General features: G+C 28.1%; 1 protein-coding gene across 2 annotated transcripts in view; it reads left to right on the forward strand.

The window, feature by feature from the left end:
• Window positions 1-24,347, forward strand: part of LOC127286918 (inactive dipeptidyl peptidase 10) — a 163,201-nt gene that overhangs the window by 94,363 nt on the left and 44,491 nt on the right. Inside the window, exon 2 of one of the 2 annotated variants that reach the window (XM_051313564.1) lies at window positions 9,090-9,314. In XM_051313564.1, the coding sequence (XP_051169521.1) occupies window positions 9,213-9,314 (102 nt within the window). In that variant the 5' untranslated portion in view covers window positions 9,090-9,212. The remainder of the gene's footprint in view (window positions 1-9,089; window positions 9,315-24,347) is intronic. The other variant, XM_051313565.1, reaches the window with a different exon arrangement.

Consider the following 24,347-nt stretch of genomic DNA (forward strand, 5'->3'; position numbering starts at 1 on the left):
AAAATACTTCATATAGGGCTCGTTGGATGCGGAATTACGTTAACTTTCAATTACTATCTTCAGAATTACGGTAACTTTATTCGTTTGTAAAATATTTCATTTTTTATTGTTATTTAACTAAAATTGAACAAAAATACTTCATATAGGGCTTTTGGATGCTTGTTGTTAGTAAAAAATAAAATATTTTACAAACAAATAAAGTTATGGTAATTCTGAACTTACCAATTGAAAGTTAAGCTAATTCCGCATCCAACGAGCCCTATATAAAGTATTTTGAATAAGTAGATTGTTAATAAACAATTGCAATGTTAACTAATTGTTTATTAACAATCTACTTATCCAAAATACTTCATATAGGGCTCGTTGGATGCGGAATTACGTTAACTTTCAATTACTAACTTCAGAATTACGGTAACTTTATTCGTTTGTAAAATATTTCATTTGTTATAAACATTAATTAATTAATTAATTAATTAATATCTCAAAAACTTTAAAAGATCCCACTCTAAAAATTACATGTTTTGTAGGAAATTAGTCAAGCTTTCCATTGAGATAGTTAAAAATAATTTTAAAAAATCCGATTTTGAGATAAATGTAAATTAACATTTTGACCTTGAATTTCAAGGTCAAATGTTATTTAAAAAAAAAAAAATTTTATTAACAGCGTGTAGCTCGTCAAAAAAGCTTTTAAAATCATTATATATATGTTAACTTTTATGCATTCTACTTATAAATATTGTACATTGAAAAAAATTTTTTTTTTCAAAAGTCAAAAATTAAAAACGTTGTAATTTAAAAACTATTTTATTAAATTCAATAATAATTGATTTTTAGACTTTCACCAACAATAACAACATTTTAGAAAAGTATGGATTAAATTCGAAAACTTTTAATTTTTTGTTCGGACATTTCAGGAATTTTGCCTCATATGTGCAACTAATCCGTTTGGTTCGGGCTACTAAATTTTTTCGTTGAATCATTTTGTTCGGTCTACCAAATTTTTTGTTTTGCACAACTAACTTATTGTTTTTAAGCAAATAAAAAATTTAGTTAAATGAAAAAAATTTTTTTCTTTTCTCAACCAAATTATTTTTTGGCTCACACTTATATTTTTTCTTTTTGACTTAATTTTATCACTTTTGTTATCCTCTTTTATTACCCTATGTCTACTTAAATTAATTTCTAATGCGGAAAAACCTAACACTGCTGGGGATCGAACCCTCAGACTACGCAACGCAAATCAAGAACGCTGACCACTACACTAAGAATCCTAGTGACAATGTGATAATGTGTGTATAAAGTATACAGGCTGGAGAAAAACTTCCGTTCTTTTAACAAGCTTTATTCTCTCTGTTCGATATGCATCACTACACACACTTCTTTACCGAATTTCTGAAACACATAAAAATCCCGAAAACACTTGAATAAAACTGGACGACACGAAGAGCGAAGCATGGTTAACGTGTGACATATTTACGAGAACAGCGCATGCGCAATTAAGCATTCAGACGGTTTGGTTTGGAGAACCAAATTATTCAGTTAACAGACGCAAAAGCTTGAACGAAATTTTTGGTACAGCCAACTAAATTTCTCTATTGATTGCTTCTTTCGTTACTGTTATGTCAACTAAATTTTTGTAATCTTAACTAAAAGTGCTCCACCAAATTATTTTATTAACATTACATTATTATTTTTCTCAGTGTGACAAAATACTTTTTTGTTTAAATCATGAAAAATTTTTCATAAATTTCTTCTATTTTTTAAAAAAGTCGGAATTTTTTTTAACAAATTCAGCTCCACAGTAGGAAAAATACGATTGGTGGAATATTGGCCCAATATTCAAGTCAACGAAAAATCATCCGTAATCCAAGATGTTGAGAGAACTTGTATGCCTTGATATAAAATGATATGCCGAAAAGTGGGAATTCGAGTATTTGCGATGTTTGACGAAAAGGGACGAATAAATGATTAGAAACTTTGAGTGTCGTGCGATAGGTGTGAGTTATGAATATAGTATAGTATAGATAAGACGACTGTAATATATGTATATACAGGAAAAACTATTGTGGAGTGATAAAAAATCAAATATGAATAGCTAAAATCCTGTTTTACTTTTATAATTTTGTATTCTGTGATAAATTCTCTCACACCTGTTTTGTCTTTATTTGGAGCAATTTTCTGGTTACGTTTTAGTAACACAAGACACACACGGAATGACATTTTTTAAAAATGTAATTTTTGTAATTCCTGAAGTCAAAAAACATAAAGATACATAAAAAAATCGAGTTTGAAAAATTTCGTTATTTCAATGCTTATCCTCCATGAGGAAGCAATAATAAATAATAATTATTTCAATAATTTAGAACAGCATAAAAACTTTTAATTACTGCAGTAATCAATATAATTGAATTATACAACAAGAGAATAATTTTGATCAGGTTGCAAATAATTAAAACAATGTTATCGTAATTTAAAAATATATCTCTCTGTAAAAGCCTTGTAATGTAAACACTGCGCATTTCAGTTTATTTGACAAACCATCATCAAGTTGTTGTTAAATTTATTTAAACTTGAAACTACATTAATTAATCCAGTTAAAGTGAGTTAGTGTTGATTTATTTTTGTCAACGTTCATTCTGTAACCAATATTTTCACGGTTATAATGACATACATGTAAGAATCTTCAAAACTAAATTATATAATAATAAAATGCTTGGTCTGTCCTTCTGTTCTAACTTGAAGTACACAACGTTTATCAACGATTTTTTTTTCAAATTGTATATTTAGCCTAAATAACATATATTTATTGTAGGCGGAATATTTAAATCATTTTTCAGATAAATATTCCGCCTATGTTAAATATATATAATTTAGACGTAATATTTAACTTTTAAAAAAAAATATTTTTGTTGATAAACGTTGCGTACTTCAGCTTCGTTTCAATTCTATTAAATATTAATTATAATATAAACATACAATTTTCATTATTACCATTTAATATGTAATAATATTCTAATAACTTTAAATTATTATTGATACCCAACCAAAAATTTCAGTATTATACCAGAGTTGACTACTGGCGCAGTACTGGTTCAGTATTGGCTGCCGAGACTGGGCAGTCTGTACTGAACCAGTACTGGTATTTTCATTGTATCCGTACTGATGCAGTACCACCCTTCCAGTACTGGCAAACCAGTACTGAGCCGATATTGAACCAGTACTGGCTCAGATAGATTTTCTTTTTGTTTAATACTAGTTTACAAAAAGTTCTAGAGTGAACCTGATGAATCTTTTTGTATAAATATTTTGTTTATAAACATTTTTTCACCTTAATTTTATTTTTCAAAATTAAAATGTTGTTTATTTTGCTTTTCTGTGGGTTAAATTATTTAAATAAAAAGTTTCCTGAGACCAATTCCAAAACATTTTGCAAGATTTTCTTATTGTTTTCAGATATTCAATAAACAAAAAAAAAAAATTTTAAACAATCAAACTAAAAATAAATAAAGTTTATATAAAAAATTTATATTTTTTAAAATAAAAATTAAAAAAAAATTTCTTGACAACACTTGTTAAAAATCAAAAAACAACTTTTATTTTCTTAAGGAGGTTATAGGGATTGACTGAATAAATCAAAACAGAAACCATTATTTTATGATTTGACTTTCTCGGTACTGTGAAACGTCTGGCAACACCACATTACGTCAGTCGAGTTGCAAATGGTTGCTTTATGACTTGTTTACTTTAATAAAATAATTATCCCACTATTTAATTAACTTTAATTTAATTTTAAAAATGTATAATCAATTTTATTTATTAACTTTTATTTTCTTTTTAAATATAACGTATTTTATACGTGCTATCAGAATCAACATTTTAAAATTTAGCGCGCAAAATTAACGTATAATATGCATGATCAAGTGTGCAACGTTGCCAGACGTTCTGACAGCTGTTCAATTTAACGTATAAAACGTGAAATATTGTTAAAAATTAATTTATTGCAGCTCCCACAAGAACCTAATAACACTTTTTTAAACAGATATTTAATCATTAAATATCTGTTTTGTATTAAAAAAAGTTTCATCAATTTCCTAATGTTAATTATTTCGTGGTAAGTAAATATGTATGAAAAAGTACTTAATTCCCATAAGACACAATGTTAATTGTTAAAAAACAAAAACGCTTATAACTTTTTTCACAAGAACCTAGAGGTCTGAAAAATTTAGCTACATAATTTTCAAACATTTATCTAATAGTGGACCAAGTTTCATTAAATTCCTAATGTTAATTCTATTTCCGCTATAACCTCCTTAAGAAAGTTTTTCAAAAATTCATTTTGATGCAAATATATATATGTGAATAAAAATAGAAACTATACTTTTGAAAAAAACTTAAAATTAAATATTTTTACCCGAAAATTTATAAACCTACAAAAAATTACGTATACTTTTTTTTCTCAATACTTTGGTTTTATAATAAACATATTTTTATATTTATTTTTTGATTTTTTAAAATAATAATTTGCAATATATATTGTGATAAAGAATAAAAATTCTTAGTGTTTTCGATTTTATGTAATAAAATAATAATTAGTTATTTGACTAATTTAATTAATATTTAATTTATGTTGGGTTACTGAAAATTTTAGACACTTTTTCCTGAGTATACCAAAAAATTATTACCTGGAGTGAAACTTATCTCTTTTACAGTTAAAGCTTTCTTTTCGTATACATTAAATTACAACACTGCCAGTATTTGGCCAGTACTGAATCAATAGTGGTTACCAGTACTGGTGCCAACTCTGGCGCCATTACTTGCCAGTACTGCGCCAGTAATAAATTTTTGATAGGGTAATATTAATTTTAATTTCTTTATTACAAACAATTACATACCCAATTTAGCGCGCGTTTATTTTTGCTAGTTTAATAATAATATTTAATGCTTAAAGATTTTTTACGTAATAATTCTATAATATTTATGAAATTGTTACCTATAATTATAATTACGAAATTATGAGCTTAAAAAGTTTGTAAGGTTTAATTAAATCCATAAATATCTGTAAAATTATTATTTACCAAAGATTTACTTTTCAAACAAATCCATAATTTTTAGACCTATTTTCTTGTATAATAATTGATATACTATCAAAACAAATATATTCACATATATTCTTGGTAAACGAAATATTACTTGAATTTATCATATATGAATTTCAAAAAGTAGTTTATTCTGATTCATCTTGAAAGAAAATAAAAAAAAATTGTGAAAATGAGGATTTTCCTTTATCGCTATCGACGGAAGAGACTTGATCGAGTACTCGGCAAAATTTACAGAATTGACTGCGCGCGATATGTATGCGTACAAAAAAAAATATATAACCGAATCCTTTTTTATTCGTTCGAACTTTTTAGCTATTTTTTTTTTTTTTTTTTATAAAGAGTTATTGTCAGCAATGTTCTGGTTGAAAAAAATTACAATGATATGGGATTGTGTGGATATTATATAGAAACCTATAAAAATCCCTCGAACACAAATGGAGCTTTTAAAGTCTATATTCAATCGAACAATGACCATAAACCATTACTCGAATAGTTTACCTAATATACCATAAAAATCGCAATGAAGTAAATTATATTCGGAAGTCAATATGAAATTTGTAAGTAAGAAATTTTCTTGCATTATAGTCATTGAGGACATAAACCAATTAGGTTTATAATAATTAATTTAATAATTTACTTTCATTAATTATTATAATTAAATATTTTTACTTAATTTCTATTTAATATAAACGAGCTTATAAAAGAAAACAAAAAAAAAAAAAAACGCTTTTTCGTACAAAAGTACTAAATTAAGTTTAAATTAATAATTAAATAATTATATAGTAATTAAATTTAATTTATAAAAAAAAATGTAACAATGAACAAATGGAATTTTTTGAGATTAGAAAGTTTTTTTTCTATTTATTTATTTTGAAAATAAAGTTCTAGTTCTGAATATGGAAAACATATTTTCAAAATTTCAGTATGAACTTTTTAATGATTTTTAATTTATGTGTAATTTAAATAGAGCGTTGTACAAGCTTGCTTCGCTCAAACTCGCAATAATTTACTTAGTAAACTTTGCTTTTTATGAAACTTATTTTACTTTTTTATTCATTATAGAATTTTTAACACAATTCTAATGAAGAATTTTTTTTCTTAATGATTTACTTAATTAAAATGAAATATCTATTAAAAGTTGGCACTAATATATATTTAAACTTAATATTAAATTAATCACAATCTAATTAAATATCAATAATTAACAACATATTTATTTTAAATAAATAAAATTATTATGTAATGTTTCAAATAAACATATAAATAAAATAAAATGTCTACAATATATGATAATAAAAAAATTCTAATAATTCTAAAAATAAGAATAAATACTCGGCGCAATTTATTCTAGAATTTAGTACAATTTTGGATAATAATTTTTATGAGGCCCTAGTTACGGTCTTTATTGATGTTTATTGATGTTATAAAATTGGTTGACAACGTTTCGATACCTAAGCATCCTCTTTAAGTCACAATTTTGGAATAATAATGTGGAAAAAATTTTTTTAGAAAAAACATAATTTATGGCGCACAAGGTATATAAAAAAGAGAAACACCTGCAAAAAATTAGATTTCGTTAGCAAGAGTGATTCCTTAATGTGATTAAAATATTTTGTAAAACTTACCTCATAAAGAGGGTTTCTGTTATTTATAAGATTACATTGTTATAAAATGATTTTAAACAGGTTTAAATAAAAACGTGACATTTGTAGGTTATGTATTAGTCGATATAGATATTTAGTAGTAGTAGTAGTAGTAGTCGATATTTCATAGTAATCGATACTCGATACTCGATAATAATCGATTATCGACTATTCGATTATTCAAATTTAAAAAGGTATTTAAAATTAAGAATGAATTTTGGAAATTAATAAAGTCTATGATTGACTTAAATTTGCAGTATCTGTATAAAAATTAACAACCGAATTAATATTTTTTTTTGTATGTAAATCATTTCAATCTGTTTTCTTTTAAATTCATTTATTTCGGTATTTAAAATAGAAATGTTCTTGAAATCAAAATTATGTCTATATCGAGTTGCGTGGAAAGAAATACCATTATTAGTTTTTTTATTTATAATGGATAACTCGTGTTGACGAACTCTATCACATAAATGTTGTAACGATTGGCCAATATAAAATTTTTGACATTTAATACACGGCATTTTATAAACATTATAAGTTTTTTTTAAAAAAGGTACATTATCATTAAAATTATGTGGAAAAATATTTTTTTGTAAAGTTTTGTCTATTGAAAAAATGAGAGTTGAATTTGTTTGTCTGAAAATTTTATATAAAACAGAATCATAACTTTGTATATAAGGAAAAACAAATCTATTTGGATGCTCATTATCGTTATCAAACTTATTAAATCTAGTTAAGGGATTCAAAATTTTATTTATTTTATTTAATAACACAGGCCTACAAAATTTTGGATTTTGTCAGACCCAGAAACCGGAATAGTCATTTTCGATGTAATTTGTCACGCTGAATCCAAAAATGACAAAGAAATTACTCTATCATGTCAACATTTTGAGATATTCTAACCTAAAAGCGTGAAAAATGAAGTTTTTGGTAATATTTGACACTCTATAAAATCGACAAAAAATTTTTTTAATCATTGGTCCAAATTTCAAAAGAAAGTATTATATTTCTCCTTTCAAAATTTTCTAGGTTCGATCTGATCCAATTTTTTTCTCTGAGATACAACCATTTAAGTTTTACATTACATGAACTAAAATCCCTTTCAAAAAGAAAAATAAATTGCAAAGTACTCATATCACTGAAACTTATTTCACGGGTATTTTTGAGGTCGCTAATTACGAATCTGACGTCAGATTTTTGAATTTCAAAATGTCGAATCCCATATGGCGGACACTTTTTAAAAAATTTACCGAATTCGCTTGTCATTCATTACTTGGCGGTTTTTAGGGTCGCTGATTACGAATTGAATGTCAGATTTTTGAATCTGATATCACATTCGTAATTAGCGATTTTAAAACCCCCTGAGTAACAATTTTCAGTGCCATGAGTACTTCGCAATATATTTTTCTTTTTTAATGGGATTTTAGTTCATGCAATGTAAAACGCAAATGGCTGTATCTCAGAGAAAAAAAATTGGATCAGATCGAGCCAAGAAAATTTTGAAAGGGGAAATATAATACTTTCTTTTAAAAAATTTGGACAAATGATTAAACAAAAATTTTGTCGATTTTATAGAGTATCAAATATTGCCAAAAACGGCATTTTTACACTTTTAGGTTAGAATATCTCAAAATGCTGACGTGATAGAGCAATTTGCTTGCAATTTTTGGATTTAGCGTGATAAATTACATCGGAAATGACTATTCCGGGTTCTGGGTCTAAAATTTGTAGGCCTGTGTAATTTATTCAATATTATCTATATTAAACTAAATTTTAGAATTATATTTAAATATTCAAAAATAACGCCAAAAAATTACTCTGTAAAATTAAGAATAATTTTTTTTTAAATTTAATATTACTTATGATTTTTTTTTTGTTTAAAAAAGAAATTTTCACAAAAAATTGAGATAAAGATCTAAAATGAAAATCGGACAAATTTCGTGTGAGCACATTTAACACCGCAAAATTAATCATTTTGCTTTTAGGTGCGAATATCAAATATTACTTTGAATTTGAAATTTTATGAAGCATTTTCAATTATCTTTTCGGTCACAACCTGTGTGGGTCTGTGTATATGTATGTGTGCCGTATGCTTTTGGCATTATTGCAGTGCAGTTGAAATTTCAACTTTACATTTCCCATTAAAGCATACGGAAGCGGAAGCTCGTTTCGCAGGTTCCCTTCACTAAATTCGTATCTCAAATTAACCCAATGATGTTCCCTCTAGTATGCGACACGAGTATGTGAATCGAAATCTCGAGAATTTATATTTTACTTTCATCTCTTAATAATGCACAAAAGTAACAAGAGTTATTTTGACCAGTTTTTTTTTTGTCAACTGTTTCAGGTGAGAAACTGTGGATTGGAGGGCCGGAATTCGGCCCCAGGAGTGGCCTGGGGGTTACCCTGGGGACCCGGAAATTGAGGAAGTGGCTAGGAGAAGTGGTGTTGAGAGGAGGAGGAGAACGCTATGAACGCCAGCGTTAATGTCGAGAGGAATTCCTGGCGGCTACCTCCCGACGAGACCGTCCAGGTCGCCGATCCACGATCAAAATCTGCTCAGGTAAAAGAGGTAATTGATGCGGTGAGCAATTTTTTTTATCTCGGTGTTGTCTGTGTCTTATTAAGAAAACGTGAATTATTTTCAAAATTTACGATTTAATATTATTCAAAAATAGAATTTTAATATTTATTTTTTTTTTAAATAAATATGTAAATATTCGTTCTTTTATTCTCACTGCATAGCGAAAAAAGAAAAATATAAAATTTTTCGTTTCAATTTTTACAATTTCTTTATATTTTATTACAAAAGTATTAATGTGATTTTCCCTTCATTTACAATTCGACGGTATTCTGAAAATTAAATAAAAAATGTCCTTAAAAAAATAAATTGATGAAACGACATTTACTACTAATACTTTTATGGAAATATTCAACTAGATTCACGTAATTTCGACGAATTTGTTTATTCAATGATTTGAAAATTAATTCGAAAAAAAATTACTCATTTTGCAACAAAATTTTTTGCTTTTTCATATAATGCTATATACGATTTGTATTTAATTATAAAATTTGTAGTTTTAATTTTTGTATATATACTTTTTGCATTAAACTTTATACCTTTTCACATAAAAAATGTAAAAAAAAAGTTTGTAGTGTAACTTGGATATTTTTTTTCAAAGTTTAGAAACTTTATAAATTTTTTAGTAAAAAGTTTTAAGGGGGAAGTTCTAAAGAAGAGGTTCAAAGCTTTTAAATGTATATTTCTACATTTTAGAAACATTCGAAACTTTATATTCTTCAATAATTTAGAATTACCTATAGCAATAAAAATTTAACTGCACATTTTTTCCCCCAAAAATTGTCGATTTTTTCAAAACGTCATCTGAAATATAAATTCGAAATGTATACAAAAATCACAAGAATTATATATTTTTTGAGTAGTTTTATTTAACCAAAAAATGAAGTCGATATAAAAATATTTCTTTTCCAAATTAAAAATATTTATATATTATTAAAGTTTTAAAATCCTCAAATGTAAGATAAAATTTAAATAAATATATACATTTCTGTTTTGACATTTTTTGAATATTTCAAAGAATTAGGCGCATAATTAGCAGCTATATACCATATTATAAATTCCCTTTGTTCATTTTACTAAGAAATTTTGCAAAAGAATTTACCGGCACTCTTTTTTACTCGTTTGTTAACGCGATCATTAGAGAGTTATTGGAAGAAAAAAGAAGGTCGTATCAAGCTTAAAAAAGCTCTGCCTAAGATTATTTTAATTCAGCTCGATTCATTATGCATTCTTGAAAGTCAAAGGACTCTGTAATTTTCATTTTTCTTGCTTGACTTTTCATCTTAAAGTTTTCTTCTTTAACTGAGTTTCGCTGTGTGTTCCAAATGCCATAGCACGCAGACCTCGTCAACCATCAAACTTCACTTTTTAATTATTTCATAATGAAACCTACAATTTTATTCTCAATTTACTTTTCCCTATATATATATATATATATATATATACTTTTTTTAAGTAAACAACATGAAATATAAAAAAGACAAAATAAAATTTTCCGATTAGCATTAAAATTGAATTTCAAATTTTGTAAATTTTTTTTTTTTCGTCGAGAAAAACAAAATATATTATGATCCTGTGATTTTTATATTTCTCGAGTTTATATTTCAGATCACGTTCTGAATTTAAAGGGCGAATCCACAAGATAATTGTGTCTCCATTGCACGCGATGTCAGACATAAATGCGATGATTTCTGGAGAAGCATCTTTTTAAATTTTAGCACGATTCCATGAAACTTGAGCGCATTTCAACTCGAAAACGACTTTTGACGATATTCTCTTTAAATATACGAGTCATGCAAGTCGACCATTATCAATTGCTCATATATATATACTTTAGAAAAAAAAACGTAATTTTTTGATGCTTTTAAAAAATTTGTTATAATATTCAAATTAAGTAAAAAATATATTTGTCTTATAACTATGTTTTGTTTATTTGTTTCAAATAAATATATAAATAAATAATAATAATTTTGTTTGATAAAAATAAAATTTTTATTTTATTCACATTTTTGAATTCCAGAATTGTCAAGAGCTTTTTGAAATATTATTATTACGGGCATTCAAGGGAAATTTAATCTTAAAGTGCGATAATTATTATCTAAGTAAAAAGAATGGTATTACACAGAAAAAGAAATGTCGAAAGGAAGTGTCGATTTCTCGAGTAGCTTGTTAATTGGCTCTAGCTCGGGTCTCGTAAGGGAGAAGCTATCTCAGCGTTTCTAATGTGTGCTTTCTGCTTTCTCAAATAACGGTTTGCGCCACGCAACGACTATTCTATATAGAGATAGAGTAGAAACTAAGGTTAACGACTATACACTCCAAACTCTAACCATTTATTTATATTAGTGGTGAACGTGAAAAATTTTATTCTCTCTGGAAATATTTTCAAAAATCGTTAATATATATATATATATATATATATGAGGCATTCTTTGTCAACTGAAGTCTGACCAAAAATAGTTTAAATATAGAAAATCGGACATAGGCTTATTACTTCAATAAAAACAAATACTTTTCGATGTCGTGTGTCGTTTTTGAAAATTTTTTTCAAAATTCAAAATGGCGGATCCAATATGGCGACTAAATTCCATAAAATTAATTAAATTCACTTGAAAATTGCCACTCGGGGGTTTTTGGGGTCGCTGATAACGAATCCGATGATAGTTTACAAAAATTTTAAATGGCGGATCCAATATGGTGTCACGTCACCGTAACTTTTACATTCATAATTATAAGAATCCTTTTAATCAATACCGAGTTATATGTCTCTGCGACAAACACACGTGTTTTTGTTACGCCTCTAAATACTTTTCTCTTAAATGTTCAATTTCCGCCCCTTTTTCGCGCAACTAAACATCATTCTTTTATATATAAAAGACCCCTGCGTTTTGTATCCTTCTACGACAATCTACTGTATTTCTATTTCTGTATACATACAAATAGAAGCGAGAAATCTTTTATGATACCAGAAGAGCTCACACCCCCACAAAACAAAATGATCCCTTTCTAATTTTCCCTATGTGCTAAAATCAAACGATGTAATAAATGCGCTCTTTCCAATTATCCTATGTGACGAACCCCTGTGGTATCACCACATTAGAAGAGTACAGCTGCGAATAATCATAGTCATACTCTTTGTATCTTGAAGAAGCTGGTTCACACCCCCCTTTTTACGTTCAACTGAGAGAGAAGGACTGAACTTTGACTTCCAAAATTAGGGTGAAAATATATAGTAGGACAATAAAATTTTATCTATTCTCTTACGAAAACTCAGTATAAAAGGACTACATTTTCATGGAGAGATCAGTTCTGGAATCCTCTTCATACGTATAACATCAACCAGTTCTCAAAACATCTTCATACGTGTAACATCTACCAGTTCAGAACTTTTCATCATACACGTTACTTCTACTTCATATTTGGTACCAGTTCACATACGAAATCTAGTACAAGCGTTGTTACTCTGCTCGATTTCATACTCAAGTTCGACTTAGAAGAATCTCTGTGTCAAGTGTTAAAAGTTTCTACGTCAAGAAGAGCTGATTCAATCAACTGAACTCCGGACCTGTGGTCATCACCAAGGCCCGTCAACCTTCCTGTGAGCTCTCAAACTATATCTGGTACCAGAAGTTCCTATCATAATTAGGACACAGCAGTGGTCCTTTTTCATACATCTTACATCTAAATTTTCAAGGTAAGTTGTAATACTTTTTATCTAAATCCTTCCTAATTCCTTATAAAAATTTGTAGTAACCTTTACATTCCTTGTTGCAGTGGAATGCTGATTTCCCCTTATTTCAAGAATGGTTGCTTCAGGATACTCTCTCTCAAAGATCAATTTTATAACTCTAAATGTTTGTCTAAATAAATTTGTAACCTTGTCATTAAAAATCACTATTCTCTTTCTTTCCTGTACCCTTAGCTCAGAGCCTTCTGCTCTGTAAATGAAACAGGAATTCACTGAATCACCGAGCGGCCACAAATAAAATAAAATATTATTTCTTTAGTTATTTCTCTATTTGAGACGTAACAGAGGAAATATAATTTTTGGTGCATCGGCCGTTGTGAACAGGAAAGAGAATATAAATTTAAAATCTATGCACTAAAAATATAATTTTTGGTGCATCTACCGTTGTGAACAAGAAAGAGAATATAAATTTAAAAACTATGCACTAAAAATATAATTTTTGGTGTATTGTCCGTTGTGAACAAAAAAGAGAATTTAAACTTATAATATAAAAATCGATGCATTAACAGTATAATTTTTGGTGCATCATTTGTTGTAAAAAAAAGAGAAATAAAAAAAAAATCATTTTTCCTTAAATAATTTCAAATATATAAATGAGAGAGAAAAATATCCTTGAACCAACAAATCTAGAAATTTCTTTATTAAATTTTTTTATTTACACTCATAAACACAAATCAAAATTCTAAGTGAAAGTGATACAAAAGTGAAATAAAAAGCTTAGTTATGTCGTTACCTAATAATCAACAAGTATCTCTTCGCGAGGCGTTAGAATTAGTGCCTGTGTTCGATGGAAAAAATATTCCAGTAGTTTCATTTATAGAAGGTTGCCATGAAGCAAAATTAATGTTGCCAGATTCATCCCAAGTGGAGGAAAATTTAGTAAAATTAATTCGTGGAAAGTTAATAGGAGAAGTTAGAAAATCAATATCGGGAAATATTTTTAAAACAATTTTGGAGTTAGAAGCTCATTTAAAGAAGATATATTTACCAAATAAAAGTATCTATCAATTGCAAGGAGAGTTAGGAAATATTTTTATGGAGGAAAATGAAAGTGTCATATCGTATGCGAATCGAGTAAAAGAATTATCGGATCAGATTTTTGACTCATACAGATTATCGAGTAAAGACGGTAAATTATCCAAAACGATGTTAGAAACTTTAGAAGTAGATATAATATCCTGTTTTCGTCGAGGGCTACGTCCAGAATTAGAAATTCGAATTCCAGATTGCATAACTTTAAAAGAAACAACAAACAAAGCATTAGAGGCAGAACGAAAATTAAATGCGGTTGTAGAGCTTAGAAAAGAAAATTCTTGTAGGCCAAATAATGCAAAAATTACATTTGCTAGTGCAGATATAGTAGTATGTCAAAATTGTAATGTAGAAGGACATACTTCACGCACTTGTCGTAGGTCAGAAAAAAATCAATACTCAGCACAGCATAGGTACCAGCGCTCCGTATTCCGCATGAAGCAGAGACCACCTGTCTATTATCTAAGAAGAGGGATGTCCCCCTCGTTTAGTGAACAAAAGCATTCCCCTTTACAATTACGATTTTCGGGTTTTCCCCAAAATTTACATAATAGAACAAACTCACAATTTCCAAATAAAAATGATTTTCGTACTAATCAACAAAACAGATTTTTTAATGTTACTTGTAAATATTGCAAAAATCGTGGGCATGTTATTAAAAATTGCAGAAAAAGAGAATATAATAATTATAATCAAGGTCAACAGTATCGATCATCCACTTTAATGAACCAGGGAAACGAATAATACCTTCCCATATCGGGTACGATGGGACAGGTGCTAACAGAAAAAGCGTGCCTAAAAAGCAAATATCTGAACATTTAGAAACTATTCAAATCAATTGTACTAAAGGAAATATGATACCATCTATTTATGTTAATACAGTTTCTAAACCACTTCATTTAATGATTGATACAGGAGCAGGATTAAATCTTTTAAAAGAAAAAATGCTTGATTCTACAATGACTTTAAATAAATTAAAGAAAATTCAATTAACAGGTATAAATGAACACCCAGTACACACATTAGGACAAACAAAATTAAATATTTTCGGTTATCCCACAACTTTTAACATAATACCTAATGAAGTTCCCATAGAAGAAGATGGAGTTTTAGGATCAGAATATTTTACAGATAATAATGTCAAAATTAATTATGCTGAAAAATGTTTAGAAGTTAAAGGAAAAATGTTCTATTTCGCATCAAGAAATTTTATTACTCTCCCACCTCGATCAATATCTGACATATTTTTATTTGTTGAAAATTCTAATTTAAAAGAAGGATATGTTCCACTTTTAAATACTGAACCTGGAGTTTACATAGGAAACGCTATAGTCACAAATAATAATGGTAAAGCATACGTAAAAGCAGCAAATACTCTATCAAATTCAGTAAAAATACAAATTCCGAAAGTAATTTTACAAGAATATGACGAAATTTTTAATAACTCCTCTGACACAAATCAAATTAAAAATAATAAAATAAATATTGAAAATAACACCGCGGAAAAATTATTTGACAATTTTGTATATTCAGAAACCTTGTGCGATAAGCAATTTGGATTTTATAATATTACGGGTAAAGAAAGAATTGAAAAAATATTAGATTCACTTCGTTTAGATCATTTAAAACCAGATGAATTAAAACATGTAGAAGCATTAATCGCGGAATATTCTGAAAGATTTCATTTACCAGGTGAATATTTAACAGCTACCAATGTTCTCCAACATAACATCCCTACTAAAGATGACGAACCAGTATTCACGCGACAATACAGATTTCCCCCAGTGCATAAAGAAGAACTTTTAAGACAAACAAGTGAACTTTTAAAAAATAAAATAATCAAACCTTCTCAATCCCCATATAATACACCAGTATGGATCGTGCCTAAAAAAAATGACAGTCATGGAAATAAAAAATGGCGAATGGTATTAGACTTTCGCAAATTAAATGAAAAAACAATAACCGACATTTTTCCGCTACCGAATATAAACGAAGTGCTCGAGACCCTTGGAAATGCGCAATACTTCTCTGTATTTGATTTAGCTTCCGGTTTTCATCAAATTAAAATGAGCCCAAAAGATTCTCACAAAACAGCCTTTTCAACCCCATATGGTCATTATGAATTTGACCGTATGCCTTTCGGTTTAAAGAACGCGCCAAGTTGTTTTCAAAGATTAATGAATTGTTGTCTATCCGGTCTTATTGGTACAGATTTATTTGTATACCTTGATGATGTAGTAATTTTTGCAAATACTCTTGAAGAACATCAAGAAAAATTTGATAATTTTATGTCTCGACTGTGTAACGCAAATTTAAAATTGCAACCAGATAAATGCGAATTTCTCAGACCCGAAGTAGTTTATCTTGGACACATAATTGATAAAAATGGAGTCCGACCTGATCCGAAAAAGATAATTGCTGTTAAAAATTTTCCAGTTCCCAAAAACGTGAAAAATATAAAACAATTTTTAGGACTTGCCGGTTATTATCGAAGATTCATTAATAATTTTTCTAAAAAATCTGGACCTTTAACACAACTTTTGAAAAAGGACGTAACTTTTCAATGGACAGATAAACAACAAGTAGCTTTCGAAATTTTAAAAAATGAACTTTGCGAAGAACCACTCCTACAAAGACCAGATTTTGAAAAACCTTTTATTCTTACAACTGATGCATCCGGTTATGCTATTGGCGGCATATTATCACAAGGCGAAATTGGTAAAGATATGCCCATTGCTTATGCGTCAAGATCTTTAAACGAACATGAAGTAAAATACGACACTTATAATAAAGAGGCCCTTGCGATTGTATATTGTGTTTTACATTTTAGACATTTTCTCTATGGTAGGAGATTTAAAATTGTTACTGATCATAAACCATTATTATGGTTTCAAAAATCAAGTGATCCTTGTTCTCGTGTAACAAGATGGAAATTAAAATTAGCAGAATACGATTTTGAGATGTTATACAAGGCAGGAAAAATGAATGTTAATGCGGATGCATTATCCCGAAATCCAGTAACTTATGTAAAAAAATTTGATCGCTGCATCCCAGAATACGAAGAAGAAGAAAAAGAAGAAGAAGGCGACAATGAAGAAAACGAAAATTCAGATGAAATCGAAGATGATGGTGTTTATTGTAATGAAGAATTTACTGACAAAATAAATGTTGAAAGTGTATCTACGAATAATGAATTAAATCTTGTTAAAAAAATAATAAGTTTGATATATGAGAGTACGAAAAATAAAAAAGTTAAAAATCTTTGTGAAAACATTAATAATGAAGATTATCCGATAAATCTTGAAAGTGATAAATGTATTGCAGTGATGACTAGAAGAAAATCAAAGAAATTAAGAGAAGAAGCTACTAGTTTCAAGAATTTAAAAGAAAAAGTGCAACGTTCGTGTCAAAAATCAAGTGAAAAAGTGAAAAATTCAAGTGAAGAAATGAAAAATTCTAAATCAAAGAAATCTAATTCTAGTAATAAAATCGATGAAATTAAATCAAGGCGAAGTGAAATCAATGTGCGAAATTCGAAAAATGTGAAAAATACAAAATCTATTCAAAGTCCGCGAAATCAAGAAATTATTCAAAAATCCGTTCGAAATCTTAGAAATCGCGAAAATTTGCAAAAAATAAATTATAATGAAGATTTAGTGATAGATGAGGATGAAAATTTCATCAAAAGAAAAAGAGGTAGGCCTAAAGGATCAATTTCTAAACAAAAAACGCGTAAAATTAGTGAAGATAACGAGTGCGAAAGTGAAGATTCGGAAGAAAATTCAGATCCAGAATATATTAAACAAAATCAATTTTATAAACCTTTTAGTGCGGAAGAATATGTAAGTTCAAGTGATGATAGTGTTGAAGATTTTCCTGATGAAGAAATTATTGAAAATAATGCGAAATCGAAAAGAAAAGAAGATATAGAAGAAGAATTTGAAAGTGATTCCGACGATTTAGAGGAAATATATTTTCCTAATGAAATTTCAAATTCAAAACAAACTCAAAGAAAAATCAATAATGAGCATGAATGTCAACGCCCTCCTGCTGAGCCCCCTCCTGAGTTCCCCCTCGACCCTTTTCTAAACGAACAAAACGTGGGTGAATTAGAAAAATCAATTGATGAACCCTTATGTACTAATATAGTGGAATGTAAAGACCAGTTAAGAATGCGGAAAGATAATTATGCGTACTTTTTATCTACAACAGGTGTCCCTTTAGATAATGGTTCTCGAAGTCTAAATAAACAAAATGAACTTCCTCAATTCAAAAATTTGTTAATTAATGAAGCTAAAGAAATTAAAAAAGGAAATTTTTTACACATTGCTTTACCAATTACTACAGAATCAAGTGAAAGTCTTACTCAAATAACAAATAATATCAAATTAACAATTGAATCATTTAAAAATTTAACAGAAAAATTAAAATTAAAATCAGTTAGTATTGCAAAAACAACAGTCATTAATCACGTAAATTGGCAAGATATCGAATTAATTCTTAAAGAAACTTTTCAAGATTCTTGTACTAAAGTTATAATTTGTAAAGGTTATGTTCAATATGCAACAAATGAACAAAGACAAATTTTGATTGAAGAAGCACATTCCTCTGCTATAGGCGGTCACAAGGGAGTTACGAAAACATATAATAGAATTCGGCAAAAATATTTTTGGGAAAATATGAAATTAGACATTCAAAAATATATTCAAGCTTGTTTACAATGTCAGTTGAAAAAGTTAGTTCGAGTAAAAACTAAAAACCCAATGGTAATTACTGATACACCAGGAACCGCGTTCGAAAAAATTTCTATGGATATAGTAGGACCTTTGCCAGCAACAGAATCTGGAAATGAATGCATTTTAACTATACAAGACTGCTTAACAAAATATTCTGTAGCAGTACCTTTACCAAATCAGCAGGCTAGTACAATTGCAGATGCTTTTGTAAAGAAATTCATTTGTACTTTTGGCTCTCCAAAAGGCGTTTTAACAGACCAAGGTACAAATTTTTTGAGCAATCTTATGAAGCGATTAGCAAAACGATTTCGTATTCGACAATTTAAAACTACTTCTTTTCACCCTCAATCAAATGGTTCATTAGAAAGATCGCATCATGTATTAGCAGAATATCTTAAACAATTCATCAATAAAAATACTCAATGGGATGATTTATTAGAATTAGCTATGTTTTCTTATAATACAAGCGTCCATGAAGGTACTAAATGTACACCCTATGAGTTAGTTTTCGGTAGATTACCAAGATTACCTTCAAGTTTACCACTTTTGGAAGAAGAAAAACTCGAGACCTATGATGACTATTTAGTAAAATTAGTTACAAAATTACATGATATTCAATCTCTCGCGCAGAAAAATTTAATTGAATCTAAAGAAAAATCAAAAACTTACTATGATCGCAAAGCTAACCCTCAAAATTTTAAAATCGGAGATAGTGTATTTTTATTACAAGGTCCCAAACCGAAAAAATTAGGTAATCAATATACAGGACCACATGAAGTGTTAGAAATATTGAGTAAAGGAAACATAAAAATTAAAATAAATAAATCACCAAAAATTGTACACATTAACAGACTTCGCTTATCTCATATTCATCATGCTAACCAAAATTAATTTAGACATTCAAATAAAATATAACAAGAATAGTGAATTAATTCAAATCTTAATACACATCCTTCAATATATTCACTAAATACACATAAACAAAACAATTTCCTTTTGCAACATTATTGTTTGCTCTTATAATTATAATTCTCCATTAATACAATTAACTTTTTTATTAAAGTAAATAATCCAGTTTTTGCATATTCTAAAGCATTAAAATACAAATAAAAAAAGGCATTGTCAGTAACAAAATAAATAAATATTATAAAAAATATATAATTATCTGTAATAAATACAGATTATTCGAATTTTATATTGAACAACTGGAGTATTTTCTTAAGCATACATTTTAATTTTTAGATATAATAAAAAGAGACATTAAATAATTGATAATAATATAGAGATATTTCTGTTTCAGGTGATTAAAATATATTATGGACATTCATTATATTAATATTTGCTATTTTTCTTCCAGGATCTATTTTTACATTATAAAATTTACTTTTTTTTCTTTTAAATATTTCGTATAAGAAAGTTTCATATTAATATTTTGTTTTTTTTCCAAATTCAAATATTCGAAAATAAAAATAAAAAAAAAATCAATTTTAAAAATTTTTAAACTTCATTTTCTTGTAGTTCGTATCAATACCGAAATTTGTTTACCACAATGTGACACGAAATTTTGAAATCTAAAACATGTAAATCGAGATTGAAATTTTTTTTTTCCAAATTCAAAATATTCGAAAATTTATATAAAAAAAAAATGCCAGATAAAATCGTCAATATCTCGTAAACTATAAGCCTAATTGAAAAATGTCATCGATTTCAAAAATTATTTATTTTTAAAAAAAAGAAAAAGAAGAGAAACATGTAGTCTTGAAAATGAGAACAACGTTACCTGATAGAATCTTATATTCCTATAGATAATATGAACGGGCATGGTAAAAATAAATCAATTTTCCAATTCGTGTTATGAAGAATTTATCAATCGAATTTAGTTTTCTAAACCAATATATTAATTACCGGAGTCGAGGAATTAAAAAATAGCAATATGTCATTTAGAACATGGAATGATTATATTGAAATCAAAAATTGAAAAAAGAAATTCTATTGATAAAGATAAAAGGAAAGATTGCAACTAATTAAGCAAATGCAGCTTATCTTGTGAGCAATGTTTCGAAAAATATCATATAGCAAGAAATTGTTACAATAAAAAAAAGAACGAAAATTATCCAATTAATTAATATTAAAGCCAAAATTCTTTAAATCAATGTTGTAAATTCTATTCATGTCAAAACTTCGAATACTTCTCGTTTTTCTCTTAAAGGAGGGAGGGATGTATAAGCTTATGTAAATCTGTTTCAAAAATTATACCTGCGTTCAGAAAGGAAACTGTTAGAAATTTTTTTTTCTCTGCCTTCCTCCTTTTCGTAAATATATGTGGATGAAAATCTTTAACAGAATTATATAACATTTCAAAAGTATAAATTATGTATGAAAAAAAAATAATTGAACTCTGTCATCATCAGAATGTAATCTATCCGTATGCACTATGTATTGAAAACTTATATCTTATTCTAAATTAACCAATGTGTAAAGAGCAAATAATAATAATGCATCCTTAAAATCTTGTATAATACATGGTATGAGTGTCTTTATAAATATAATTAAAATTCCTTTTTATATACTACTTCTACTAATTCTGTGAGCTTTTACGAAAGTATTTCAGATTTGTATATGCTTCTATACATAAGATCCCAATCTCTATGATTAAATCATTTTTAAATCATGTATGACTATTAACTCAAAAATGATAGTACGGGATATGTGTGAAAATCTTTGAAATCATTAACAATAATATTCGTATGTATTTTTCAATATATATAAACTTGTATCTTAACTTGGTGTGAATAAGGTGTGAAACTATATTATGTGTATGACGTATTTTCTCTTAGGTCTTTTAAACATTGATGTCTAAAAACTTTACATAATATAATCAAAATTGTAAGTGACATTTCCCTCTAATAACTTAACTCTTCTCAAAAACTGAATTCGTAAATTATTCAATTTCATTTCTAATTTCCGAATTTTAAAGGGGGGAGGTGTCACGTCACCGTAACTTTTACATTCATAATTATAAGAATCCTTTTAATCAATACCGAGTTATATGTCTCTGCGACAAACACACGTGTTTTTGTTACGCCTCTAAATACTTTTCTCTTAAATGTTCAATTTCCGCCCCTTTTTCGCGCAACTAAACATCATTCTTTTATATATAAAAGACCCCTGCGTTTTGTATCCTTCTACGACAATCTACTGTATTTCTATTTCTGTATACATACAAATAGAAGCGAGAAATCTTTTATGATACCAGAAGAGCTCACACCCCCACAAAACAAAATGATCCCTTTCTAATTTTCCCTATGTGCTAAAATCAAACGATGTAATAAATGCGCTCTTTCCAATTATCCTATGTGACGAACCCCTGTGGTATCACCACATTAGAAGAGTACAGCTGCGAATAATCATAGTCATACTCTTTGTATCTTGAAGAAGCTGGTTCACACCCCCCTTTTTACGTTCAACTGAGAGAGAAGGACTGAACTTTGACTTCCAAAATTAGGGTGAAAATATATAGTAGGACAATAAAATTTTATCTATTCTCTTACGAAAACTCAGTATAAAAGGACTACATTTTCATGGAGAGATCAGTTCTGGAATCCTCTTCATACGTATAACATCAACCAGTTCTCAAAACATCTTCATACGTGTAACATCTACCAGTTCAGAACTTTTCATCATACACGTTACTTCTACTTCATATTTGGTACCAGTTCACATACGAAATCTAGTACAAGCGTTGTTACTCTGCTCGATTTCATACTCAAGTTCGACTTAGAAGAATCTCTGTGTCAAGTGTTAAAAGTTTCTACGTCAAGAAGAGCTGATTCAATCAACTGAACTCCGGACCTGTGGTCATCACCAAGGCCCGTCAACCTTCCTGTGAGCTCTCAAACTATATCTGGTACCAGAAGTTCCTATCATAATTAGGACACAGCAGTGGTCCTTTTTCATACATCTTACATCTAAATTTTCAAGGTAAGTTGTAATACTTTTTATCTAAATCCTTCCTAATTCCTTATAAAAATTTGTAGTAACCTTTACATTCCTTGTTGCAGTGGAATGCTGATTTCCCCTTATTTCAAGAATGGTTGCTTCAGGATACTCTCTCTCAAAGATCAATTTTATAACTCTAAATGTTTGTCTAAATAAATTTGTAACCTTGTCATTAAAAATCACTATTCTCTTTCTTTCCTGTACCCTTAGCTCAGAGCCTTCTGCTCTGTAAATGAAACAGGAATTCACTGAATCACCGAGCGGCCACAAATAAAATAAAATATTATTTCTTTAGTTATTTCTCTATTTGAGACGTAACAATGGCGTCAAAATTGATGGCAAATGGTTTCTCAAGCAAAAACGTCTATTACTTCTAGATTAACACTAGATTCGTAATCAGCGACCCGGAAAACCCCCAAGTATCAAATTTCTGAAGAATCTGAGTAAATTTTGAACATTTATCCGTCATATTGGATCCGCCATTTAAAATTTTTGAAAACTATCAATAGATTCGTAATTAGCGACCCCAAAAACCCACGAGTGGCAATTTTCGAGTGAATTTAATTAATTTTATGGAATTTAGTCGCCATATTAGATCCGCTATTTTGAATTTTCAAAAACGCCACAGGACATCGAAAAGTATTTGTTTTTATTGAAGTAATAAGCCTATGCATATATTTAGAGAAATATCTAACCATAAACGTCAATTTCTACTTCATACCGTATATACTATAAAATTAAATATTATATACTAAAATTTCCTTTTTTCAAAATAATTAAAAAAAAAAATGTATTATTAATTTTTAAAATAAAAATAGCTTTTAATTTCCGAATATTATTTTTAAAAACTAAAAAATATCTGAATGTCTATTTCTTTAGGAGATAGATACAATTCAAATTTCACATCTGATCCTTAGATTTTATCGTACCTCCATTAGGAATAAGAAAAAAATCGACGAAACGACGAAGGTTCTTTGCCCGAACGACATTTTGCATTACGAAATGGGAAATACTATCTCGATTATTGAAGTCGTAGGCATAAAACCAATCAAATCAATTCAAGCAATTGAGATAACATCTCGTTCCAAGAACCCCAACTTACACTTCGATTTTCGTGTGATACTGAATAAAATAGTTCTTCTTTCACAAGACACACAGAGAAAAATTATTTTTATATTTTCGAAAATTCTTATCCTATATTCTAGAAATTGTATTACCTTTTAATCTAATTCACAAACAATTTTATAGAAAGAAGATAAAAAAAATTAAGATTAATAAATAAAATAGAACAAAAATTGAAATAGGCTAATTCAAGATGTTAGATTTTTTGCAGAAAAGATTTTTTCAAAAATAAATTCGATAAATGTTAAATTTAACAAATCGTTCAAGAATGCACGAAATTTCTCAAGTGTCATATATATATATACGAATTTTTCGTGAAGAAAGTTTGAGTCAAAAATGTTTCACGACACATGTCACGTACACTCGGTATTTTATAACAAAATATAG

The sequence above is a fragment of the Leptopilina boulardi genome, unplaced genomic scaffold (genome assembly GCF_019393585.1).
Source record: "Leptopilina boulardi isolate dan_hultmark-lab unplaced genomic scaffold, ZJU_Lbou_2.1 LbouV2_366, whole genome shotgun sequence".
NCBI lineage: Eukaryota > Metazoa > Arthropoda > Insecta > Hymenoptera > Figitidae > Leptopilina > Leptopilina boulardi.